The sequence below is a fragment of the Oncorhynchus gorbuscha genome, linkage group LG10 (genome assembly GCF_021184085.1).
Source record: "Oncorhynchus gorbuscha isolate QuinsamMale2020 ecotype Even-year linkage group LG10, OgorEven_v1.0, whole genome shotgun sequence".
Taxonomy (NCBI): domain Eukaryota; kingdom Metazoa; phylum Chordata; class Actinopteri; order Salmoniformes; family Salmonidae; genus Oncorhynchus; species Oncorhynchus gorbuscha.
In genome coordinates, this window is record NC_060182.1 from 82196849 (window position 1) to 82222720 (window position 25872).

Below are 25872 nucleotides of genomic sequence, written 5' to 3' on the forward strand. Positions count from 1 at the left end.
TGATGTTATTAATTACGGCAATTTGCAGGTAGAAATGTAGCCAGGATTTATAGTAAATTGCTGAACTGTGTTTACCAGCATATATATATTTTTTATTATTCCTGTAGATATTTAAGATTCCGTTTCTGACGAGTGTGCAGTGCACTTTATTTAAATGTTTACCGTTATGATATTACACTCCACCACAGTAGGTGGCGATATTGAAGCATGTTGTTCAATGCGGCTGCTGTTGTGTTGAACATAAAGCCATTTTCTTGTTGGTTGGAGAGTGACTGGGATGTGCTGAAACACATCAGACAGAGTTGTTATAAAGGATTTTTTGAAGAGTTTTTACCACAATGAGTTCAATTGGAACTGGGGTAAGTTTGATAAGATACTTATCCTTCATTTTTGAAATGCTAACAAATAGAATGTTTGGTAACTTGTTAGCCTCGGCTCATCTTAGCCAGGCTAGCAACAAAGTTAGCCAACTTGCTAACTAGCTAGCTGTGACTGCTCTGTGCTAGTTGTAGGTTTCAGTAGATAACTAGCTAATAATACATTTAATCACGTCATTCGTGTAAGATCTATCATCGTACATCGTGGTGAAGTACATTTTACACTAGGTACTGTTACCTAGCTGTTCTTGCCTTGCAGTACTACTGTTAGTTTGATACTAAGCCATGTTGTCATGCTGAGTCACTTGCACTACAGGCTAGTTAGCTACAGTAGCCATGCTGGCTAAGCTAAATCGAAATTGAAACCAAATAAACTGATTTGGTGTAGGAGAGCTACCGATATCCAATCTATCAACAAATGTTTGATATGAGATTATATTTACAAGTTAGACAATGTTGGAATCGTTTAATTAGCTAGATTGACCCACACCTGCACTTTCAAATGGCTCGGTGATATCCGGTATCTTTGGGACGTCCCTAACCTTAATCTTTTTACATTTCAATGTATGGATGTCCCAAGGAGCCTAGATTGCACGAAGCCTTTCAAAGGGGATTCCTCTATTGTGAATCTAACAGTTACTTCCATGATTTTGCTAGCCATTACTATGAAAAGTGGCACCAATGAGTATTGGTGAGATTGTAAAAGTTTGAAGACTGGCAGTTCCTGTCAATGAAACATGTATCTTATATCAACAGCAGTGGTCATTAAAGTATAACACCCAAATCTCCCTCTCTAGTATGACTTGTCTGCCTCCACCTTTTCCCCTGATGGAAGGGTGTTCCAGGTGGAATATGCCATGAAGGCAGTAGAAAACAGCAGGTATATGATCTTTCCATCTTTTAATGTGTTTTTGAATGCAGTACTACCCACATGATGGAAAGTGACAGGATTGTTTTGTTGTTGTTGTTGTACTCAAGTGAATCAATTTGTTGGTTTTTGTTCATCTTACAGCACAGCAATTGGGATCCGGTGCAAGGATGGGGTTGTGTTCGGTGTCGAGAAATTGGTTCTCTCCAAACTTTACGAACAAGGCTCAAACAAGCGTATCTTCAATGTCGACCGTCACGTAGGGATGGTATGTATTCATCCACAGACCACATGCCCAGTATATACATGTGTTGTGTTTACCAACAAACTGATGTGCATGCAACCACGTGGAGAAAACCCAAATCTTACAATCAAAGAATTAAAATGTAAGCTATTCTGTCTGCAAATTTTTATTAAACATTAAGAGATTTACCCATTTAAAAAAAAAAAAAAAAAAATTGACATCTTACCCCAGTCTAAGAAATAAACCTCCCATGCCACTCTGTCAACATCATGGCAAATCTCATGTGAGTGCATTCCATCTATTGGCACAATGGACAGTTTTTAACATCTCGTCCCGTGTTTTATGATTCTGATCATCTGGACCAGTCCAGTGACTGTTGTGAAAGGACAGCTGACAACATAGGAAAGTCTGTGTGACAGCTGACCGGAGGGAATAGACCCCACTGGGGCTGTCATGGGCTAGCTACCCATGTTGGCAGTCTCCGACGCTGTTTCAGTATGTTGGAGACACCCGCTAAGTGATACTGAAAGTCAACAAAGGAACATACCCCTAGAGCCTGCGAGAGCTGGGGCGCAAGATGGCTCAACGACTGATCACACGGTTACGGACCCAGGAACGGAAACGACTGAGTAGGAACACAGCACATGAGACAACCATAACAGCAGCAGGACACACACTTCAGGTGTGCAGCTGTGGTTGGGAGAGAGTAACATCGGCAAGGGGTTAAGGATCCATCAAGGGAGGAAAAGGTGCTTGGGAGAGCAGAGACAGGGACCTCTCGCATTGACCAGTACTTCTTACGAAGCAGCCAATCAAATCAGTCGAAAGAAGCACAGCGACGGGACGCAAACCAAAGTTCGCAGATCATCAGCACCCCTGTAACTGAGGAGGATAACACAAGCACAGAAATGCTGGTGGATGAACTCACCCAACCACAGAGACCTCTAAAAGAGGAAAAGATCAAAGGGCACAGACCGAGTGTTAAGTGGCCCAAAGCTTTTGAAAAGAGAGTGTGGGAAACAATCAACGACCTGACAAAAATCTTGGAACAACAGGTAGGAACAGCAGAGAAAAAGCTTGAAAGGATGGGAGACATTATCTACCACTACGGAGAAGAGCGCTTTGGAGTAAACGAAAGGAGAAGTGGCAAGACACCACCCCCGCCAGCCAAATCTAGGAGACAGCAGGAGATAGAGATACTTGTCAGAGAGAGAAGGCAGCTGAGGAAGCAGTGGAAGAAGGCCTCTGATGCAGAGAGAGAAGGTCTCATGCTACTCCAAGCAGACATTAAATGTCGGCTGGCAACCTTGCGAAGAGCGGAAAACTTAAGGAAACTTCGTAGGAAAAAGGTACACTCAAGAACACGGTTCTATAAAAACCCCTTTAAGTTTGTCAAAGATCTCTTCGCAAAGGAAAAGTGCGGAATCCTAAACTCAAAAGCCTGAACTGGAAGAACATCTGGAAAATGTCCACCAGGACATGAAAAGGCATGAGCAAATGGTCATCCCACATGACATCCCACCTATTCAACCACCAGAATTCAATCTGGACACTGACCCTCCAAAATGGAGGGAAGTAGAGAACGTTGTCCGAAGAGCAAGAGCGGCCTCTGCTCCTGGGCCTAATGGAGTACCATACAAGCTCTACAAGAACGCCCCGGATGTTCTACGCTTTCTTTGGAGGCTCATGAGGATAGTGTGGCAGAAGGAAATAATACCAAAGGCATGGCGAAGGGCTGGTGGTGTGCTAATCCCGAAAGAGAAGGATGCGACAGACATCAGTCAATTCCGACCAATCTCCCTTCTCAACGTCGAAGGGAAGATCTTTTTCAGTATAATAGCACAGAGGCTGTCCACTTATCTGGAAAGGAACAAGTACATTGATACATCTGTACAGAAAGCAGGCATCCCTGGTTTCTCTGGTTGCCTGGAACATACTAGTATGATTTGGCACCAGATCCAAACAGCTAAGAAGGACAAGAGAGACCTCTGTCATCTTCCTCGACTTGGCCAATGCCTTTGGCTCAGTTCCCCATGAACTCCTCTGGGAATCCTTCAACATTTTCCACGTACCAGAACCCATCACTACACTGGTAAAGGCCTATTTCCAAGACCTGCAATTGTGTTTCACAACACCTGACTTCACAACAACATGGCAGCGCTTGGAAGTAGGCATAATGGCAGGCTGAACAATTTCTCCTCTGGCCTTCACTATGGCCATGGAAGTCATCATCAGGGCATCGAGATGGGTGGTCGGCGGTGAGAGAACTAAGGAAGGTCTCAGTCTCCCACCTATCCGAGCATACCTGGATGACATGACTATACTGACCACCACTGCAGCATGCACCAGGCGACTACTTGCAAAACTGCAGGATAACATCAAGTGGGTCCGGATGAAAATCAAGCCAAGCAAATCTCGAAGCATCTCCATAGTCAAGGGACAGCTTAAAGATGTGAGGTTCTGCATTGGAGATGACCCAATACCAACGGTATCTGAGCAACCCATCAAGAGCCTGGGTAGATGGTACAACGAAAGCCTCCGGGATAAAGATCAAGTGCAGCAAGTAAGGCAGGACATCGCCGACGGTCTTGAACATCAACAAGACCCTACTGCCTGGGAGGCTCAAGCTTTGGTGCCTACAGTTTGGACTTCTCCCCCGGGTAATGTGGCCACTCACCGTCTGAGGTCCCAATAACAACAGTGGAGAAGATTGAGCGAACCATTACCTCATACGTGAAGAAATGGCTGGGTGTCCCATGATGCCTGAGTAACATCAGCCTCTATGGCAAAGGGGTCCTTGAACTACCTCTTACAAGTCTAACGGAGGAGTACAAGTGCTCTAAAGTAAGACTTCAGATGACATTGAAGGACTCCAAAGACCAGACCATTAGCAAGGCTGCACCTCTCCTACAAACTGGACGGAAATGGACATCATCCAAGGCTGTGCAGCAAGCAACATCAGCCCTGAGACACCAAGACATTGTGGGGAATATCCAGCATGGAAGAGGAGGCTTTGGCCTGGCAGCAAGCAAACCAATGTTCCATAAGGCAACAACATCTGAACGCAGGAAGCTGGTGGTCGAGGAGGTGCGCAGACAGGAGGAGACTGCAAGAAGTGCAAAGGCTGACTCTCTTGCTAAACAAGGGCAATGGACGCAGTGGGAAGGACTGGAGAGGAGAAAGATCAACTGGAGTGAGCTTTAGCAAATGGAGGCAAGCAACATCAGCTTCATCATAAGAGCTGTTTATGATGTGCTTCCAACACCAAAAAATCTACATCAATGGTATGGCGAGGACTTGACCTGCCCCCTCTGCCCAGCTCCAGCGACTCTCAGGCATATAATGACAGGTTGCAAGACCAGCCTCTCACAAGGCCGCTACACCTGGAGGCACAATCAGGTCCTCAAGAGCCTGGCTGCAGCACTTGAGACCAAGAGGAGTGCAACCAATTCATTACCTCCAAAAACAAGCAATCCCGTCAAAACAACATTCATCCGGGAGGGACAGAAAAGGCCCAAGTATCCTCCAACAAAGCCAGAAACTGGACACCTAGCCATGGCCCGGGACTGGAAGATGCTTGTCGATATTGGCCAGCAACTCATTTTTCCACCTGAGATTGCTTCTACCAACCTTAGGCCAGACATGGTACTCTGGTCCCCTTCACGAAAGGCTGTGTACATCATAGAGCTCACAGTCCCGTGGGAAAACTCTGTTGAAGAGGCCTACGAGCGCAAGAAACTGCGTTACACAGAGTTGGCAGCAGACGCAACTCAGCGTGGCTGGAATGCAAAGGTCTGGCCAGTTGAAGTGGGATGCAGAGGATTCGTTGCTTCTTCCATAATCAGGTTGCTGAAAGAACTTGGAATCCATGGACAGGCTCTGCGGCAGACCGTCAGAGCAGTTTCTCAAGCAGCTGAAAGAGGCAGCCAGTGGATCTGGATCAAACGGAAGGACCCTTGCTGGGCTATAACTTCATGACCCCCCACCCCCACCTGAGAACCCAATTCAGATCCCTCCAACTTGCGGAAGGCATATGAGGTATGCGGTCAGCTGTACGGCTGGCTCAGGGAAGAGGACGCCCCTGCCTTGCATAGTCCCGTGGGACATCTTAATTGGGCATGGGACACAAGCTAAGGCTTGATTACCCTTTAGCTGGCCACCTTTGAGGGTGTTTAGTGATTAAAGGCCGAAACACCCACTGATTCGAAGGCACACTACTGAGGATGTGTCCCAAAATTGACATCTTACCCCAGTCTAAGAAATAAACCTCCCATGCCACTCTGTCAACATCACGGCAAATCTCATGTGAGTGCATTCCATCTATTGGCACAATGGACAGTTTTTAACATCTCGTCCCGTGTTTTATGATTCTATATGCTGTTTATTTCAAATACATAGTTACAGTTGTTGGTTAGTTAGCTAGCTCACTATAGCTTCCAGACCCTATTGGATTGGCTGTTGATACCTAGCATGCTGTCGGCTTGCTAGCACCAACATGGCGAGCCACTCTGGACGAAGCTAGCGTGGCTGGGCAAATCATCGCTAGTTAGTGGATCTTGGCCGTAACACTATTTGCAATGTCGCCCCTTCTCTGCTGTTTACTTTGTGCATAGCTGAATCTACCTTAACTTTTTTTTACCGATAGGCAGTTGCTGGACTACTGGCTGATGCTCGATCCCTGTCTGAGGTGGCCAGAGAGGAGGCCTCCAACTTCAGATCCAACTATGGACACAACATCCCACTGAAGGTAAAAAGAACTCTGATGCTCTTGATCAGTTTTTTTCTCTCAAACTCCTCCTTGTGTACCCTGTCAGTTCCACATATTTGGTCTGTTCCGTTACAGTACTACCACACCTGATTCAACTGGTTGCTTTGCCTTTTCCCCAAGTCCTATGGACAATTGCAATATTCCTTGATTTGAGAAAAGATACATACACTTAGGTTGGAGTCATTAAAACACGTTTTTCAACCACTCCACAAATTCCTTGTTAACAAACTATAGTTTTGGCAAGTCGGTTAGACACGTCATTTTTTCCAAAAATGGTTTAGACAGATAATTTCACTTTTATAATTCACTGTATCACAATTCCAGTGGGTCAGAAGTTTACATACACTAAGTTGACTGTGCATTTAAACAGCTTGTAAAATTCCAGAAAATTGTCATGGCTTTAGAAGCTTCTGATAGGCTAATTAACATTATTTGAGTCAATTGGCGGTGTACCTGTGGATGTATTTCAAGGCCTACCTTAAAACTCAGTGCCTCTTTGCTTGACATCATGGGAAATCAAAAGAAATCAGCCAAGAACTCAGATTAGTTTTTGTAGACTTCCAAGTCTGGTTCATCCTTGGAGCAATTTCCAAATGCCTGAAGGTACCACGTTCATCTGAACAAACAATAGTACACAAGTATAAGCACCATGGCACCACACAGCCGTCATACCGCTCAGGAAGGAGTCAAATTCTATATCCTAGAGATGAACGTACTTTGGTGCGAAAAGTGCAAATCAATCCGAGAACAGCAAAACGACCTTGTGAGTGAAACAAGTCCTATGTTGACAACCTGAAAGGCCAGGTCTTCCAAATGGACAGTGACCCCAAGCATACTTCCAAAGTTGTGGCAAAATAGCTCAAGGACAAAGAAGTCATGGTATTGGAGTGGGTGAGCAAGGAGGCCGACAAACCTGACTCAGTTACACCAGCTCTATCAGGAGGAATGGGCCAAAATTCACCTAACTTATTGTGGGAAGCTTGTGGAAGGCTACCTGAAACGTTTGACCCAAGTTAAACAATTGAAAGGCAATGTTACCAAATACTAATTGAGTATTAGTATTTATTATTCTGACGTTTCACATTCTTATAATAAAGTGCTGATATTAACAGGGAACTTTTACTAGGATTAAATGTCAAGAATTGTGAAAAACTGAGTTTAAATGTAGTTGGCTAAGGTGTATGTTAACTTTTTATTTATTTTAATTGTATTTTTACCCCTTTTTCTCCCCAATTTCGTGGTATCCAATTGTTTAGTAGCTACTATCTTGTCTCATCGCTACAACTCCCGTACGGGCTCGGGAGAGACGAAGGTTGAAAGTCATGCGTCCTCCGATACACAACCCGGAAGCCAGCCGCACCAATGTGTCGGAGGAAATACCGTGCACCTGGCAACCTTGATTAGCGTGCACTGTGCCCGGCCCGCCACAGGAGTCGCTGGTGCACGATGAGACAAGGGTATCCCTAACGACGCTAGGCCAATTGTGTGTCGCCCCACAGACCTCCCGGTCGCGGCCGGTTCCGACAGAGCCTGGGCGCGAACCCAGGGTCTCTGGTGGCACAGCTGGCGCTGCAGTACAGCGCCCTTAACCACTGGCGCAGTGGTTAACTTTTGACTTCAACTGTATAATCTCTCTTTACAGCATCTCTCAGAGAGAGTGGCCATGTACGTCCATGCCTACACGTTATACAGTGCGGTGCGGCCGTTTGGATGTAGCTTCATTTTGGGCTCTTACGATCAAGATGATGGTCCTCAGCTGTACATGGTTGACCCATCTGGAATCTCATATGTGAGTTATCTTTGGGGGGTTTATCCCCAAACAGGCGCTGTCTGTCATTCATTTACTGATTTCACACTACACGTTTAGGGATGTTTTTTTTCAGACCCAGATTAAGACTCATCCAGTAATGAGGCATTCTCTGTGGGGATTTTACCTTGAGCATGTGGTTTAGTCCTGGACTAGTTTTAATCTGGGTCATGGAAAATGGCCCTTTTTTTTAAGGTGTTTGAACCTGTGCAATGTTTGATTGGGAATGTTGATTGATTGTCAACATAGATGTTGTATATCTTGTCATTCAACCTTAAATTATGACCTGAAATTTGTAACATTAGGCGATGCTGTTAAAATATTAGATGACCACTTATTCATTATTTTGTTTTATCAAGGGTTACTGGGGATGTGCTATTGGAAAAGCCAAGCAAGCCGCCAAGACAGAAATTGAAAAGCTTCAGGTAAAAATATTACTTGAGCCAAGTTTAAGACAAGGGAAGATCTTGCTTAATTGTTTGATTTTGTATACTATTGCTATCAACAGATGAAAGACATGACCTGCAGGGAGTTGGTAAAAGAGGTGGCCAAAATGTAAGTGTTTTTGTTTGTTATATTAAAGGAACACAAACCCACACTGTTGTTCACACTCATGAATAGCCTCCAATCAAGGCACTGCATATTAAGTTGCTACTAACATGTACTGTTGGATGTTTTGTAGAATCTACATTGTACATGATGAAGTGAAAGACAAATCGTTCGAGTTGGAACTAAGCTGGGTTGGAGAAGGTAATGCCACTTTCCCTTATACACATGTATTTTTAAGTTTGGTATTGTCTCCCTTTGTACATCTGTATATGACAAATGTAACAAAGGCAGAGTTTTGTACCCAGGTCTAAGCCACCACTAGTATACCGGGTTAGCAGCCATAGTGTTTTTGTAACAAACTTGTCTCTGGTTGTGAGCAGTGTCACACATTTTAAATCTGACATTTAACCCAGCTCATAACGAGGCAAGTCCGTTAAGAACAAATTCTTATTTACAATGACTGTCTACCCCGGTCAAACCCTAATGACGCTGGGCCAATTGTGTGCCACCCTCTCCGTGCTAGAGGCATCACTACAGACCCTGGTTCGGTTCCAGGCTGTATCACAACTGTCCGTGATTGGGAGTCCCATAGGGCGTTGTTGTAAATAAGAAATTGTTCTTAACCGACTTGCCTAGTTAAATAAAATAACAAAGTGATGTATGGCAAGCATGTGCAATAAGGGGTTATGATTCTGTTAGATACTCAACCCTCACCAGTTTTGACTAGCTATCACCTGGTCTAGTCAAATTGATCGCAGTGAAACTTATGACCTTCGTGTCCCTTCACCAGTGACAAATGGAAAACATGTGCTGGTTCCAAAAGACGTCAGGGAGGAGGCAGAGAAGTATGCTAAGGTATGTACCACGACTACCAGTCATTCATTTTTATGTTCCATGGCATTTCTGTGACCTACTGTATTCTAACCAAAAATACATCTGTGGTTTGAACTCGAGTCTTCTGTGTGCCACACGACTGAGTTAGCTTGCTGAGCTAAAGCCCAAGCTTTAGCCCAGGGAGCCAACTCAAGTCTTCAGGTCCCAGGCAAGGTTACCCATCACGTGAGAATGGTTCACTGAACCACTTCCATTATAGCTGTCTTGCTGGTGTCTGATTCACAATGCCTTATGCTTCCACCATAGGATTCCTTGGAGGAGGAAGATGACTCTGATGAAGACAACATGTAAACACATTTCTGTGGTTTCTCCAACCGTCACACACCTACTGACAGGACGGCTCTCCAAGAGACACAAATTGTTTTGTAATTAATGGACCATTCATGTCATTTCTTTCCATTTAGGGTTTGATGGATTTCAGCCTTAAAATAAAAGTTGAAGATGAGCACTGTTTATACTAAAAGCATATTTGGCCTTTTTTTTGTGAGACTCAATGCTGTCAAGGGTTTGCCTCTGTCATTTGATTTTGGAATTGTGTGCACATAATATCAAGGACGGTCACTTGATCCTTCTGGTGGTGCCAGTTGTGGAAGAAGACTTAGACTCTATTTCAGTGCACAGTGTGATATGTTTCAGGTATGACATGAGTTAGTGACCCGACGGGCAAGTCTCCACATTAACCTTACAGATGGACGTCCAACTCCGTGCCTTTCTTCCTCACTTTGCCACTCCATGCCAGCCTCAACTGGTTCTCTCCCTGCTTGGATACAATTTAAATCCAATTTTATTCATCACATAAACCCACAATAACATCTGTTAAATATGTGTAACAAATACTTGTGCAGTAGTATCTAACAATACACATCTAAATGTAAAATAATGCAATTAAGAAATATCAATATTAGATTGAGCCGTTCACTTGAATCTGAGGGATTGATTAGCTCCTCAGCTGTACATTTGATAAAGACGTCCTGCCTGCCTGGGACAGATTATTTTGTAGTAGCGCTGATGTCAACCTAGTAGATTTAAGCTTGGAAATTCGCATGTCAGGATACACAGCCAGAAGAGTCGCCAGTGTTCAGTTACACCACTCAACACGATTATATATATATATTATATACGTTCATTGGCCTTAGGCAAGCAAGACTTGACAGCAATCATTTCACTGGCTTTTACCTGTACATGTTTCCTTCCAGTTACGTAACCAATTTGCCTGCTCTGACGTCCTACAAACACGAGCAAGGCGCAATTGGCCTCAATTTAAAGCAAATCGATACTTTATATTTAACTCGCATCCTCTCCCCAGCAAATGACTACATTGCTAGTAACTCATAAATTCAAATACGAGTTACCGCTAGCACCATCTAAAGAGTGAGTAGCAATTCATTGTTTTCAGTTCACATATAGTATATTTCCCACCTTGGAGTGACAAGGAAGCCAGTGTCGAAAATAGGCGGTCCATTGTGAAATATTTCTAACCAGTGAAAGGCTTGGATTGAGATAATAAAAGCCAATCATATTTCCATGTTGGGGTGTTATTCTAGTAAAAGAAGCCAAGTATGAGAGGGCCAATAGCACATTTTCTCTCAAAGCGCCGATTTCCATCTCTACCAACCATAAATACAGAGAAGTTATGTCCTATAGAATTTGAAGAAAGTGTTGACCAATCATATTTCTACGATTCGACCACCTCTGTCAGGCCAGCCAATCGGATTTCGAGAGACCCAGCTTCAGCTCAACAGCTTGTTATTCGTGTATTGCTTTGCAAATCTGGCTAGCAAGTCGTGTCGTTGCATGTAAGTATAAAAAAATATAATATCCCTCTCTAATGAATTACAAACGTTTAACAGTTCACGCTATTTAGATCAACATGACAACCGTTTCGTTAGTTATCGGACGAGACTAAGCTAAATTTCGTATTTTTTCCTGTAAGATTAGACTGGTAAAGAATTGAATGCCAGTGACCAGTCGGCTTGTTTTTGCAGTGAAGAAATGTATGCGCCTTTTGTGAAACTGGATAATAAATAATGATTGTTCTGATACTTTTCTGTTTTATCGTCGAACAAACCTACCTGACTGCCTCTCGTTTATCCAAATGAGAACCACCGTTTGAAATGTTCTGCCTGAACTAGCTGGCCAACTCAATGACGAGCAAGGCGCTTTAAATCGCCATATCGAGAAACTGTTAACGTTGGCTAGCTAGCATGTTTAAGTTAGCTAACTAGCTAAATTTAGCTCTCGAGTTGAGGGAAATCTTCTGTCTTTACTTACTTTAACCACAATATTTATAATCTATGTTTCTACTAACACATATAGTCTAAGAGACTGGTACACCTTTTGTAGCCAGCTCCTCTGTATTTCACAAGCAGTTAGGAATGAGCTCCCAGCCTGACATGGTGCAGCACGGCGAGCTATGATGGCGACGTGACACAGTCAGATTGCGAGCAAAGCGGGAAGGAACACGCACTATTCTGTCTGTCTATGTGCAACGTCCTTGTAGTATGCCAACGCTGAGCTGTTGATTAAAATTATTTTTAAATGCTTTTGACGTTTTTTTTTGTCTGTTAACAATCAGCATGAGCATACAGTTAAACTAGATAGCCAGTAGCCACACATTTTTGTGAGTCTGGAGGGAGGGGGCTGCATCGAGCTTGAAAAGAATGCGTTAGAAGTAGCAGGCTAGTTCGTCGTTAGCCGGTTAGCATATTTACTCTTTTTCGACTAAAATTGATTTAGTCCGAATCACTGCTGTTTTGACACCTTTATTCATCTGCAATTCCTATCTTGTTTTACAGCAATCAAAACAAATCGAGCTGGACTCCCTCAAATAGCCTCTACGATGAAGGTAAGTCACTTGGCTAACCTCAGTTGAAAACAGCAGTGAAGCCGACGCCTCTTTCACTTGGCTTGCAAAGAGTCTTGGGGACAACTGTCTATATGGTTGGCAACAATATATGACGGTGTGAAGGTGTCAATGTCACATACAATACCAGTCAAAAGTTTGGACACACCAACTCATTCAAGGGTTTGTCTTTATTTTTTAAAACTATTTTCTACATTGTAGAATAATAGTGAAGACCTCAAAACTATGAAATAACACATGGAATCATGTAGTGACCGATAAGGTGTTAAACAAATCAAAATCTATGTTATATTTTAGATCTTCAAAGTAACCACCCTTTGCCTTGATGACAGCTTTGCACACTCTCGGCATTTGCTCAAAGCTTCACCTGGAATGCTTTTCCATCAGTCTTGAAGGAGTTCCCACATGTTGTGCACTCGTTGGCTGCTTTTCCTCCACTCTGCAGTCCAACTCATCCCAAACCATCTCAATTGGGTTGAGGCCAGGTCATCTGAAGCAGCACTCCATCACTCTCTATCTTGATCAAATACCTCTTACACTGCCTGGACGTGTGTTGGGTCATTGTCCTGTTGAAAAACAAATGATAGCCCCACTAAGTGCAAACCAGATGGGATGGCGTATCGCTACAGAATGCTGTGGTAGCCATGCTGATTAAATGTGCCTTGAATTCTAAATAAATCACAGTGTCACCAGCAAAGCACCATCACACCACCTCCATACTTCACGGTGGGAACCACACATGTAGAGATCATCCGTTAACCTATTCTGCATTTCACAAAGACACGGCGGTTGGAACCAAAAATCTCAAATTTGGACTCATCAGACCAAAGGACAGATTTCCACCGGTCTAATGTCCATTGCTTGTGTTTCTTGGCCCAAGCGAGTCTTGGTAGGTGTGTCAACTTTTGACTGGTACTGTATATTTAATTTCAATGTTAAAGTTTTCATGTAGGCTTCACTGTATATGACAATTTTCAGACTGCATTGCCCACCTCTTCCTGAGCAAGACAACAAATGTTATTGAGTTGAAAAACCTCTAATGCAGTGTTTGTGGCATCATGCTTCCTGGACATCTCTTTCAATAGTGGCCAAACATGGTCTGTGTTTACTTTCTAAGAAAGTACAGTGATAAATGTTACCGGGGTGTCTGTTTTTCTCATAGGCAGCGGACGAGCCTGCCTACCTGACTGTGGGGACAGAGGTCAGCGCGAAATACAGAGGTGCCTTCTGTGAGGCAAAAATCAAGACTGTTAAACGGACGGTGAAGGTTAAGGTAAGAGCACGGCACAACAATGGCTCCTTCTCAAATGACACCACATTCACCTAATAGTGCACTACTATAAACGGAATGGGTCTGGGGTCAAAAGTATTGCACTATATAGGGAAGAGGGTGCCATTTGGGACACAGACAACATTCTAATCAAACAAGGGAGTAATGTGAAAGGGTGCAAATGTTGATGTCCAAATCTGACAAGGATTTATTGTGTGTGTGTGTATAAGTATGTATATATATATATGTGTGTGTGTGTAGACAAGCTGATTGTCCAGTTTCAGTCACATTTTTGCTGCAAAAGGACCCCCCATCTAAATGTTATTGTATGCCAGTGACATCTTTCACGTAGACCTTGTTCTATGAACAGTTGCTTAGTTTGTTTCAGAAAGCATTATGCTAATCCAGGGGTTTTCAACCTTTTATAGCATACTTATAAAAATATTTTTTATATATAGCTTTCAAATAGGTATGTCCTTCTCCTCTACCCTGTGACTCGTCCCCGGATCCTTGGTGTACAAGAGATGTTTTCTCTGTCAATATAACTGGTAAAATAATGGTTAGTAAACAACTAAGGGGGCCCCATAAAATCATATTTAGTATTTTCCTGAATCCTATTTTTTTACTCAATTTCTTTTTCGATATTATAATTATTCATAGAGCAACAACAACAAATTATGTTCTGAGTCACGTCAATGCTTAAATCACATGGAAATACCATTTTAAAATTATAATTTTTTAGGTATGGAAAAAAGACGAAGCATTTGTGATTTGAGTGTAATTCCCCTTCATCTGTGCATCGGGCAAGAAAGGAATGTGTCGGTTTAGCCTACTGCTGCACCATATGTCATGGCAGAGTTTGCAACACAATTGCCACTCAATTTATACAAATAATCATGATCTAGTAATGTCAGGTAAGCCTAATTTGCATTTGAGAGTTTTTTTGGGAATGTCTTTGTCTACCCACAAGACTGTTATCATTAGCATCGCTAACTGGCTATACAGTTAGCGCCCACCAAACAGACGGACGGCAATTTTGCTGGGAATGAATTGGCATATATTGTGTTACGTTTGGCTTTTTAAGCCAACAGTGGCTAACCAGGGGTGGGATAATGTTGATGTGTCTTTGATTGGACAGTGGCCGGGAGCTTTATGGTTGACTGTTTGCGATGGAACACATGAAAGAAAGAATGCATGCATCACCCTTGATTTGGATAGTCCGGATTTTCCATCTCTAGATGCTCTAGAGATGATCATACTATCTGTTGCTAATCAGCTGCTTGCTAAGTTTAGGGTTGGTAGATTTGTTGAAATGTTACAGACAGTAGGTAAAGCATCTACAGATTTACTATCCATATACAGTGTTACCAATGCATGTACTTACAGAATTGATTAGCGAGCTACTCATAGTTGGGCTGCGAGCTACTGGTAGTTTGCGATCTACATGTTGGATGGAGACCCCTAGGCTAATCTGTGACCTACGCAGTCCCAACTAGACACTCTGAAAATAGTTAATTTAGTCATATCATAACAAATGCTGGTGATAGTCTGTCATCATGACTGCATTGGTTACAGCGTGTTGGCTTTAAGGTTGGGTAAAACACATGTTTCACATTAAATACACGGAACCGTGTTGGTCCCTTGTTTCTTGAGCTGCAATTAAAAATCCCTGAAATCTGTGCTGGGGACAATAAAAGGCCACTTTAAAATTAGCAGTTGTTACAACACAATGCTTCAGATGTGAAGTTTTGTGGGAGCGTGCAATCGGCATCCTGACTGCAGGTATATCCACCAGAGCTGTTGCCAGAGAATTGAATGTTCATTTCTCTACCATAAGCTGCCCCCAAAGTCATTTTAGATAATTTTGTAGTAAGACCAACCGTCTCACAACTGCAGACCATATGTAACCATGCCAGCGCAGGACCTCTACATCCAGCTTCTTCTTCACCTGCGGGATCATCTTAGGAGGGGTGCTGAGGAGTATTTGTCTTTAATATAGCCCTTTTGTGGGGGGAAACTCATTCTGATTGGATGGGCCTATGCCATCCAAGGCCCACCCATGGCTACACCCCTGCCCAATCATGTTAAATCCATAGACTAGGGCCTAATGAATCTGGTTTTGTATTTTTTCCAACAACCGATAGGCCTAGGAATTTTGGTTCATATGTGCTTTTTAAATTATTCCTTAAAACACCATTTTGAAAATGTGGGTGCCACTGAACTGGTGAACCTGCCTATAGGTCAGGGCTGATTATGGTTATTGTTTTAAGGTCAAGTGATCCCACACCAATCACCAGGTAGCAGCATTGTGACCTGTTCACCTGTATTCTCCGCTGTTCTCCTTTGCTTCTGCTCTTCCATTATGATTGTCACAACAAGGTCAGAGTACCCTTGATTGATTAGTTCATTTGTCTAGTGTTCATGGGATGAGGTAGGAAGCCCCATTTGAACTTTCTCCACATAGAAAGATGGGTGAAGGCTATTATGCACCATTCCCTGGTAGTACCAGAAGCACATGCCTACTATTGTATCAGATCTTAAATCTGTAGCTGGAACCGCCTGTTTGTACAACTGTGCATATCCAGCGTTGGCATGTGAGGTTCGTCTATAGGCTCCTTGGTAAACTGACTTGTCAAATATGTAATTTGTCATATATTTCGTGGCTCGTCAGGAAGAGGAAAGTTTTCTGTTACTCAACTAGATTATTCCACCTAGACTTAATTCCTTTTGTTTCCCTCCTCTCTCCCTAGGTGATGCTCAAAGGAGACACTACCTCACAAGTTGTTCAAGATGACCAAGTGAAAGGACAGTTGAGGGTATGTTTGGAACTAACTGGCATTGCATCACTGAACTCTCCACAGCATGATATGCAATACATTAATTAGGCCCTCATTGTTCTTTTGATTCTCAGAATCATCTGTTTGTCACATGATTCTGAGATTCCGATCTTTTGGATATAACAATGGTTCTGTACTTATGACAGCATAATGTCCTACAGGGTACAGGCATATAGAACCGGTACCGACAAGGTATTGTCAACGTGAAGTTCATATATATTGCCTAACTGCAATGTTCATGTGACCAATGCCCTGGCAATTTATACTGAGCACCTGTTTTTCCAACAACTGTAAGCATCAATGGTAGTGCAATTTTTTTTTGTGTGTGTGCGCTGATTTTTAACGGCAGTGTTTAACATTCAAAGTTGCCTTAAGATTTAAAATGGCCTCAGTTTTTCTGTTATGATCTATTGTACACCGTGTGTGGTTCCCTTTTTTACTGTTCGAACACGTGTCATGGGCTTTCACTTTACCCAGGCACATTTCTTTCTTTAGAGAATAATTGATTTGAGATGCAATATTCAGAAATTGCTCCACCATTTCCTGGTTGCTAAAATTCAAATAATTTGCCTTATGTCGAGAATCATTGTGCCAATAGGTGCCGGAGGGGATGGCTGCCGTTTTACGCGCTCCTAACCAACTGTGCTATTTAAAATGTAAAATAATAATACAGTTAGCATTGTCTGTCACTCATTCTGTACATAATGTTGCTGCTACCGTCTCTTATGACCGAAAAGAGCTTCTGGACATCAGAACAGCGATTTGCTCACCTCGAACTGGACAAAGATTTTTTTAAATGTCTGACGAGAAGGATGTACTGCTTTGTCGAGACAAGGACCACATCTCAATCATCCTTGTGAAGATAAGATGGAGAAAAGGGGTTAGGAGGGTGGGGTGCCTTGTAAGAATTTTCAGACGAATAGGAAAACCACCACTACCCTCTGTATTATTGACCAACATGCAATCATTGGAAAACAAACTGGACGATCTAAGACTATACAACCATTAATTGTAATATCTTGTTTCACTGAGAGACAGTTAAACGACGACAAGGATAATATACAGCTGGTTGGCTTCTCCATGCATCGGCACGAAAGTGTAGCTACGTCTGGTAAAGTGAGGGGCGTGTTTGTCTATTTGTCAATAACTGCTGGTGCGCAATGTCTAATGTTAAGTCTGGACGTTTTGCTCGCCTGATGTAGAATACCTCATAAGCTGTAGATAGCACCAAGAGTTCTCATCTATATTATTCGTAGCAGTCTTTACCGCCACAAAGCGATGCTGGCACTAATACAGCTCGTTGATTGCGGTCTATGCCATAAGAAAACAATAAAATGCTCATCCAGCATTAGCGCTCCGAGTGGCCAGGAACTTTAATTCAGGCAAACTTAAATCTGTTCTACCTCATTTCTACCAGCATATCACATGTGCAACCAGAGGCACAAAAAAACAACTCTAGACCACCTTTACTCCACAATCAGAGACACTTACAGAGCTCTCCCTTGCCCTCCATTTGGGAAATCTGACCATAATTCTATCCTCCTGATTCCTGCTTACAAGCAAAAACTGAAGCACTACGTATCAGTGACTTGCTCAATACGGAAGTGGTCAGATGATGTTGATGCTACGCTACAGGACTGTCTTGCTAGCACAGACTGGAATACGTTCCGGGATTCATCCAATGGCATTGAGTACACCACCTCAGTCACCGGCTTCTTCAATAAGTGCATCAACGATGTTGTCCTAATAGGGACTGTACATGTATATCCCAACCAGAATCCGTGGATGACAGACATCCCCAACAAGCTACAGGCTAGAGCTGCCGCTTTCAAGCAGCGGGAGACTAATCCGGACTCTTATAAGAAATCCTGCTATTCCTTCAGATGAACCATGAAACAGGCGAAGCGCCAATACATGACTAAGATTGAATCTTACGACACCGGCTCTGACACTCGCCATATGTGGCAGGGCTTAAACTATTACCCACAACAAAGGGAAACCCAGCCGCGAGTTGCTCAGTGACGCGAGCCAACGAGGCGAGCGAAATGCCTTTCATGCTTGCTTTGAGGCAAACACTGAAGCATGCATGAGAGCACCGGCTGTTCCGGATGACTGTGTGATCAAGCGCTCTATAGCCGATGTGAGCATGACCTTATTTTAAAAGGTCTACATTCAAAAGCCGCACGCGGAGCCAGGCGGATTACCTACATTATCTAAATGCCTACATGTTACAAAGACAACCATAGTAACCTGTGCCCAAGAAAGCAAAGTTAACCTGCCTGAATGATTACCGTCCGTAGCACTTACGTCAGTAGCCATGAAGTGGTTTGAAAGAATAGTCATGGCTCACATCAACATCATCATGCTGTAAACACTAGACTCACTCCAATCACACTCCGCACTGCCCTTTCCCACCTGTGAGAATACTGTTCATTGACTACAGCTCAGCGTTCAACACCATAGTGCCCACAAAGCTCATCTCTAAGCTAAGGACCCTATAACTAAACACCTACCTCTGCAACTGGATCCTGGACTTTCTGATGGGCCACCCCCAGGTGGTAAGGGTAGGCAACAACACATCTGACATGCTGATCCTCAACACGGGCCCCACGGGGTGCGTGCTTAGTCCAGTTCTGTACTTCCACGACTGTCGCCAAGCACGACTCCAATACCATCAAGTTTGCTGTAGACACAACAGTAGTAGGCCTGATCACTGACAACGATGAGACAGCCTATAGGGAGGAAGTCAGAGGGCCTGGTAGTGTGGTGCTAGGACAACAACCTATCCCTCAATGTAATAAAGACAAAGGAGCTGATCATGGACTATAGGAAATGGAGGGCTGAACAGGGCCCCATTAAACTTGATGGACTGTAGTGGAGTGGGCCTGTACACTCAACCAGTACTTCACTGAGGCCAAGCTTCCTGCCATTGAGGACCTAATATACTAAGCGGTGTCAGAGGAAATCCCATAAAACTGTCAGACTCCAATCACCTGTCATAGACTTCTCTCTGCTATCGCACGGCAAGCGGTACCGGAACGCCAAGTCTAGGACCAGGCTTAACAGCTTCTACCCCAAGCCATAAGACTGTTGAACAATTAATCAAATGGCCACCCGGACTATTTACATTAACCCCCCCCCTGTTTTTATGCTGCTGCTCCCCGCTGTTTAATATCTATGCATAGTCACTTTACAAATGACTTCTACTAACCTGTAACCCACACACAGACTCGGTACCGGTTCCCCCTGTAATTTTCTTGTGTTTTTAAAAAATATATATATTTTTTTTACTTGAGTTTATTTGGGAAATTATTTCTTGAACCGCATTGTTGGTTAAGAGCTTCTAAGCAAGCATTTCACGTTAAGGTTGTATTCAGCGCATGTGACGTATATAATTTGATCATCTTAAACCACTGTGAAATATATTTTCCATAACCAAAAATATTGTGTTTTGAGCTGGTGTATTAAAGTGAAAGACACAAAAAATTAGCTTAAGAACGGGAAGCATATAAATACCGCACATAGAACAGATCTACCGCTTCTTAGACTTCCTTTCAATGACAAAAACAGATCAGTTAGTTCCAAACTCTAAATTCTATGTGAATTTGGTCGGGTCGCCCAAAAAGTTACATATTGCAGATTTTACTGTTGCCATTTTGAGTTATTTTTTAAATGGGAGTGTAAGAGCAGCTCATGTTAGGGGTCTGTCTCATCTCCCTGGCATCTTTTTGCAGGTGGGCTCCACAGTGGAGGTGAAGAGTGCAGAGGGGATCTGCAGTGAGGCAACCATCAACAAACTTACAGACGCCAGTTGGTACACAGTGGGTAGGTTCATTTAACAACACTTAAACTAGTTTACAAAAAGTCCTGCTCCTGTTCTCACCTGATAATGGTAGACTACATAGGTCTTTGTCGTTTGGTTGCGTTTTGACTATTCTCAAAATCACAAGTAACAGTCAGTATCTGGTGTGGCCACCAGCTGTGTTAAGTACTGCAGTGCATCTCCTCATGGACTGCACCAGATTTGCCCGTTCTTGCTGTGAGATGTTACACCACTCTTCTACCAAGGCACCTGCAAGTGCCTGACAAGTGCCCTCACCCTCCGATCTCCCAGACGTTCCCTAGCCCTCACCCTCTGGATCCCAGGTGTCCCTAGCCCTCACCCTCTGATCCAACAGATCCCAGTCCCTAGCCCTCACCCTCTGATCCAACAGATCCCAGACGCGTCCCTAGCCCTCACCCTCTGATCCAACAGATCCCAGACGCGTCCCTAGCCCTCACCCTCTGATCCAACAGATCCCAGACGTGTCCCTAGCCCTCACCCTCTGATCCAACAGATCCCAGACCCTCTGATCCAACAGATCCCAGACGTGTCCCTAGTCCCAACAGATCCCAGCCCTCACCCTCTGATCCAACAGATCCCAGACGTGTCCCTAGCCCTCACCCTCTGATCCAACAGATCCCAGACGTGTCCCTAGCCCTCACCCTCTGATCCAACAGATCCCAGACGTGTCCCTAGCCCTCACCCTCTGATCCAACAGATCCCCAGACATGCTCAATGGGATTGAGATCCTGGCTCTTCGCTGGCCATGGCAGAACACTGACATTCTTGTCTTGCAGGAAATCACGCACAGAACGAGCAGTACGGCTGGTGGCATTGTCATGCTGGGATCATGTCAGGATGAGCCTGCAGGAATGGTACCACATGAGGGGGGAGGATGTCTTCCCTGTAATGCACAGCTTTGAGATTGCCTGCAATGCCGACAAGCTCAGTTCGATGATGCTGTGACACACCGCCCCAGACCATGACGGACCCTCCACCTCCAAATCGATCCCACTCCAGAGTACAGGCCTCAGTGTAACGCTCATTCCTTTGACGATAAATGCGAATCCGACCATCACCCCTGGTGAGACAAAACCGCAACTCGTCAGTGAAGAGCACTTTTTGCCAGTCCTGTCTTGTCCATCAACGGTGGGTTTGTGCCCATAGGCAACGTTGTTTCCTGGCGATGTCTGGTGAGGACCTGCCTTACGACAGGCCTACAAGCCCTCAGTCCAGCTTCTCTCAGCCTATTGCGGACAGTCTGAGCACTGATGGAGGGATTGTGCGTTCCTGGTGTAACTCGGGCAGTTGTTGTTGCCATCCGGTACCTGTCACGCACGTGTGATGTTCGGATGTACCGATCCTGTGCAGGTGTTACACGTGGTCTGCCACTACGAGGACGATCAGCTGTCTGTTCTGTCGTGCTATCTTAGACGTCTCACAGTACGGACATTGCAATTTATTGCCTGCGGTCCTCATGCCTCCTTGCTGCATGCCACGTTCACACAGATGAACAGGGACCCTGGGCATCTTTCTTTTGGTGTTTTTCAGAGTCAGTAGACTGGACTCTCTTAGTGTCCTAAGTTTTAATAACTGTGACCTTAATTGCCTACCGTCTGTAAGCTGTTAGTGTCTTAACCACTGTTCCACAGGTGCATGTTCATTAATAGTTTATGGTTCATTAAACAAGCATGGGAAACCGTGACGATCTGTTTGGATATTTGGATTTTTACGAGTTATCTTTGAAAGACAGCGTCCTGAAAGAGGACGTTTCTTTTTTGCTGAGTTTATTTGTCTATGATCCTTGGGAGCAGTATACTTTGGTGTTAGTGTTTTAAAATAAATACCATCTTGGTGGCAGGTAGCCTACCGGTTAAGAGTGTTGGGCCAGTAACCGAAAGGTTGCCGGTTCAAATCCCCGAGCCAAGTAGGTGAAAACCCTTTCAAAGTGCCCTTGAACATGGCACTTAACCCTAATTGCTCCTGTAAGTTGTTCTGGATAAATATCAAATGTAAACATTACAAAGGAACTGCTTCCCACTGTATTCCAGTGTTTGACGATGGAGATGAGAAGACACTCCGCAGGACGTCTCTGTGTCTTAAGGGCGAGAGACATTTTGCTGAGAGCGAGGTAAGAGGACTGGTCTTCTGACCTGACTGTCTTCTTGGACATTTGATTTGGTGGTCTTTCTGTTATGTTGCTCTTTGATACGTTGATTAAAATTCCTCCTCTCGCTCCCCCTTCTTACTCCTCTCTATCTCTCTCTGTTATCTAGACGTTGGACCAACTGCCCCTGACCAACCCAGAGCACTTTGGCACCCCCGTCATCGGGAAGAAGGGAAACCGCGGAGGAAGGAGGTCATCTCAGGCTCAGTAAATTGACCCTTCTTTCACTTTACCTCTTATTTGAATCCTCACCTTTACCCCAATCCCACCCTTCTAAGTTAACCTTTTAAAGCAAAACTCCACTCAAAAACAACCTTTTGGATTATTTTATGTCAAGTTTAAGTTATTTGACTTTCAAGAAGCAACATGTCGCTTTCCACATCATGTGATGCGTTTTGCTTCTTGCACGCCCAATATCTTAAACTTGACTGCTGACATGCAAAACATTTTAGAACTGTATCAACATTGGGCTAATGGGAAAATGACCCCAAAAGTTTGAGTGGAGTTTTTTTTAAAGTGCTGCCCTGCAGTGGGCCATATGGTGCCACTGTGTTCTTTCTTTTGATACAGTTTGATGACCTAACCTGCACTACCGCTTACATTTCCCAGTAAGATTTTAACCTGCAAACATGCTTCTGTAGATGCTCTGCTGTGTCCATTCAAAAATGGTCATTATCCACATTTTCAGACCCCTTCCCTTTATCCACATTTTGTTACATTAGACTTTTTCTGGGATTGATTAAAATAAAAATCTCAGCAATCTGCACACAATACCCTATAATGACAAAGCAAACAATGACAAAATATACTGCAATACCTTATTTACATAAATCAAATTTATTTATATAGCCCTTCGTACATCAGCTGATATCTCAAAGTGCTGTACAGAAACACAGCCTAAAACCCCAAACGTCAAGCAATGCAGGTGTAGAAGCACGGTGGCTAGGAAAAACTCCCTAGAAAGGCCAAAACCTAGGAAGAAACCTAGAGAGGAACCAGGCTATGTGGGGTGGCCAGTCCTCTTCTGGCTGTGCCAGGTGGAGATTATAACAGAACATGGCCAAGATGTTCAAATGTTCATAAATGACCAGCATGGTCAATAATAATAAGGCAGAACAGTTTAAACTGGAGCAGCAGCACGGCCAGGTGGACTGGGGACAGCAAGGAGTCATTATGTCAGGTAGTCCTGGGGCATGGTCCTAGGGCTCAGGTCCTCCGAGAGAAAGAGAGAATTAGAGAGAGCACACTTAAATTCACACAGGTCACCAAATAGGACAGGAGAAGTACTCCAGATATCATAAACTGACCCTAGCCCTCTGACACATAAACTACTGCAGCATAAATACTGGAGGCTGAGACAGGAGGGGTCAGGAGACACTGTGGCCCTATCCGAGGACACCCCCGGACAGGGCCAAACAGGAAGGATATAACCCCAACCACTTTGCCAAAGCACAGCCCCCACACCACTAGAGGGATATTTTCAACCACCAACTTACCATCCTGAGACAAGGCTGAGTATAGCCCACAAAGATCTCTGCCACGGCACAACCCAAGGGGGGGGGCACATCAGTGGGTCAAGCCACTCAGGTGACGCACCCCTCCCAGGGACGGTATGAGAGAGCCCCAGTAAGCCAGTGACTCAGCCCCTGTAATAGGGTTAGAGGCAGAGAATCCCAGTGGAAAGAGGGGAACCGGCCAGGCAAAGACAGCAAGGGCGGTTCGTTGCTCCAGAGCCTTTCCGTTCACCTACCCACTCCTGGGCCAGACTACACTCAATCATATGACCCACTGAAGAGATGAGTCTTCAGTAAAGACTTAAAGATTGAGACCAAGTTTGCGTCTCTGACATGGCTAGGCAGACCGTTCCATGAAAATGGAGCTCTATATGAGAAAGCCCTGCCTCCAGCTGTTTGCTTAGAAATTCTAGGGACAATTAGGAGGCCTGCGTCTTGTGACCGTAGCGTACGTGTAGGTATGTACGGCAGGACCAAATCAGAGAGATGGGTAGGAGCAAGCCCATGTAATGCTTTGTAGGTTAGCAGTAGAACATTGAAATCAGCCCTTGCTTTGACAGGAAGCCAGTGTAGGGAGGCTAGCACTGGAGTAATGTGATATTTTTTGGGGATTCTAGTCAGGAATCAGGCAGCCGTATTTAGCACTAACTGAAGTTTATTTAGTGCTTTATACATAAGTATTCAGACCCTTTGTAATGAGACTTGAAATTGAACCCAGGTACATCTTGTTTCCCTTGATGTTTCTTCAACATCATTGGAGTCCACCTGTGGTAAATTCAGTTGATTGGACATGATTTGAAAAGGCACAAACCTGTCTATGTAAGGTCCCACAGTTGACAGTGCATGTCAGAGCAAAATCAAAGTTACTGTCCGTAGAGCTCAGAGATAGGTGCCCCGACACCATCCTATCTTGGTATGGGTACCAAAAACATTTCTGCAGCATTGAAGGTTCCCAAGAACACAGTGGACTCCATCCTTAAATGGAAGAACTTTGGGACCACCAAGACTCTTCCAAGAGCTTCCCGCTTCAGCAAAACTGAGCAATTGGGGGACATCCATTGACATTCTTGGTCAGGGAGGTGACCAAGCACCGGATGGTCTGACTGAGCTCCAGAGTTCTTCTGTGGAGATGGGAGAACCTTCCAGAAGGACAACCATCTCTGCAGCACTCCACCAATCAGGCCTTTATGGTAGAGTGGCCAGACGGAAGCCACTCCTCATGAAAAGGCTCATGGCAGTCCACTTGGAGTTTGCCAAAAGGTACCTAAAGGACTCTCAGACCATGAGAAACCAGATTATCTGGTCTGATGAAACCAAGATCAAACTCTTTGGCCTGAATGCCAAGCATAACGTCTGGTAGAAACCTGGCACTATCTCTACGGTGAAGCATAGTGGTGGCAGAAGCATGCTATGGTGGTGTTTTTCAGAGGCATAGACTGGGAGACTAGTCAGCATTTAGGTAAAGACGAACGGCGCCAAGTACAGCTCTTTGATGAAAACCTGCTCAGGACCTCAGACTGGAGTAAAGGTTCACTTTACAACACGACAATGACCCTAATGACCCACATAGGAGTGGCTTCGGGACAAGTCTATGAATGTTATTGAGTGGTCCAGCCGGATCCCGGACTTGAACCCTATTGAACATCTCTTGAGAGACCTGAAAATAGCTGTGCAGTGATGTCCCCATCCAACTTGACAGAGATTGAGACGTTCTCCAGGGAAGAATAGTTTTGACTCCCCAAGTAAGGTGTCAAGCTTGTATACCCAAGAAGACTCGAGGCAATAATTGCTGCCAAAGGTGCTTTAACAAAGGTAAAGGGTCTAAATACTTATGTTAATGTGATATTTCAGTTTATTTTGAATAAACTTGCAAAATTTCTAAAAACCTGTC

At 44.1% G+C, this 25872-nt stretch overlaps 2 protein-coding genes across 5 annotated transcripts in view; both read left to right on the plus strand.

Annotated features, from left to right (window-relative positions):
• The first annotated feature begins 202 nt into the window (after nt 1-202).
• On the plus strand, nt 203-9960 carry LOC124046643 (proteasome subunit alpha type-3). Its single transcript, XM_046367254.1, has 10 exons — nt 203-359; nt 1175-1257; nt 1390-1513; nt 6135-6236; nt 7900-8046; nt 8424-8489; nt 8573-8619; nt 8747-8814; nt 9404-9468; nt 9754-9960. Exons 1-10 carry the CDS (start codon nt 339-341, stop codon nt 9796-9798), a joined length of 768 nt encoding a protein of 255 aa, XP_046223210.1. The 5' UTR covers nt 203-338; the 3' UTR covers nt 9799-9960.
• Nucleotides 9961-11197: 1237 nt separating this feature from the next.
• The window catches only part of LOC124046644 (AT-rich interactive domain-containing protein 4A-like), a 51344-nt gene continuing 36669 nt past the window's right edge, over nt 11198-25872 (plus strand). For 2 of the 4 annotated variants that reach the window (XM_046367255.1, XM_046367257.1), the window contains exons 1-7: nt 11198-11303; nt 12303-12352; nt 13533-13643; nt 16391-16456; nt 20212-20302; nt 22352-22431; nt 22577-22674. In XM_046367255.1, coding sequence (XP_046223211.1) covers nt 12347-12352; nt 13533-13643; nt 16391-16456; nt 20212-20302; nt 22352-22431; nt 22577-22674 — 452 coding nt within the window. In that variant the 5' untranslated portion in view covers nt 11198-11303; nt 12303-12346. Of the gene's footprint in view, nt 11304-11987; nt 12205-12302; nt 12353-13532; nt 13644-16390; nt 16457-20211; nt 20303-22351; nt 22432-22576; nt 22675-25872 lie in introns of those variants that run through there. The other 2 variants (XM_046367258.1, XM_046367256.1) reach the window with 2 other exon arrangements.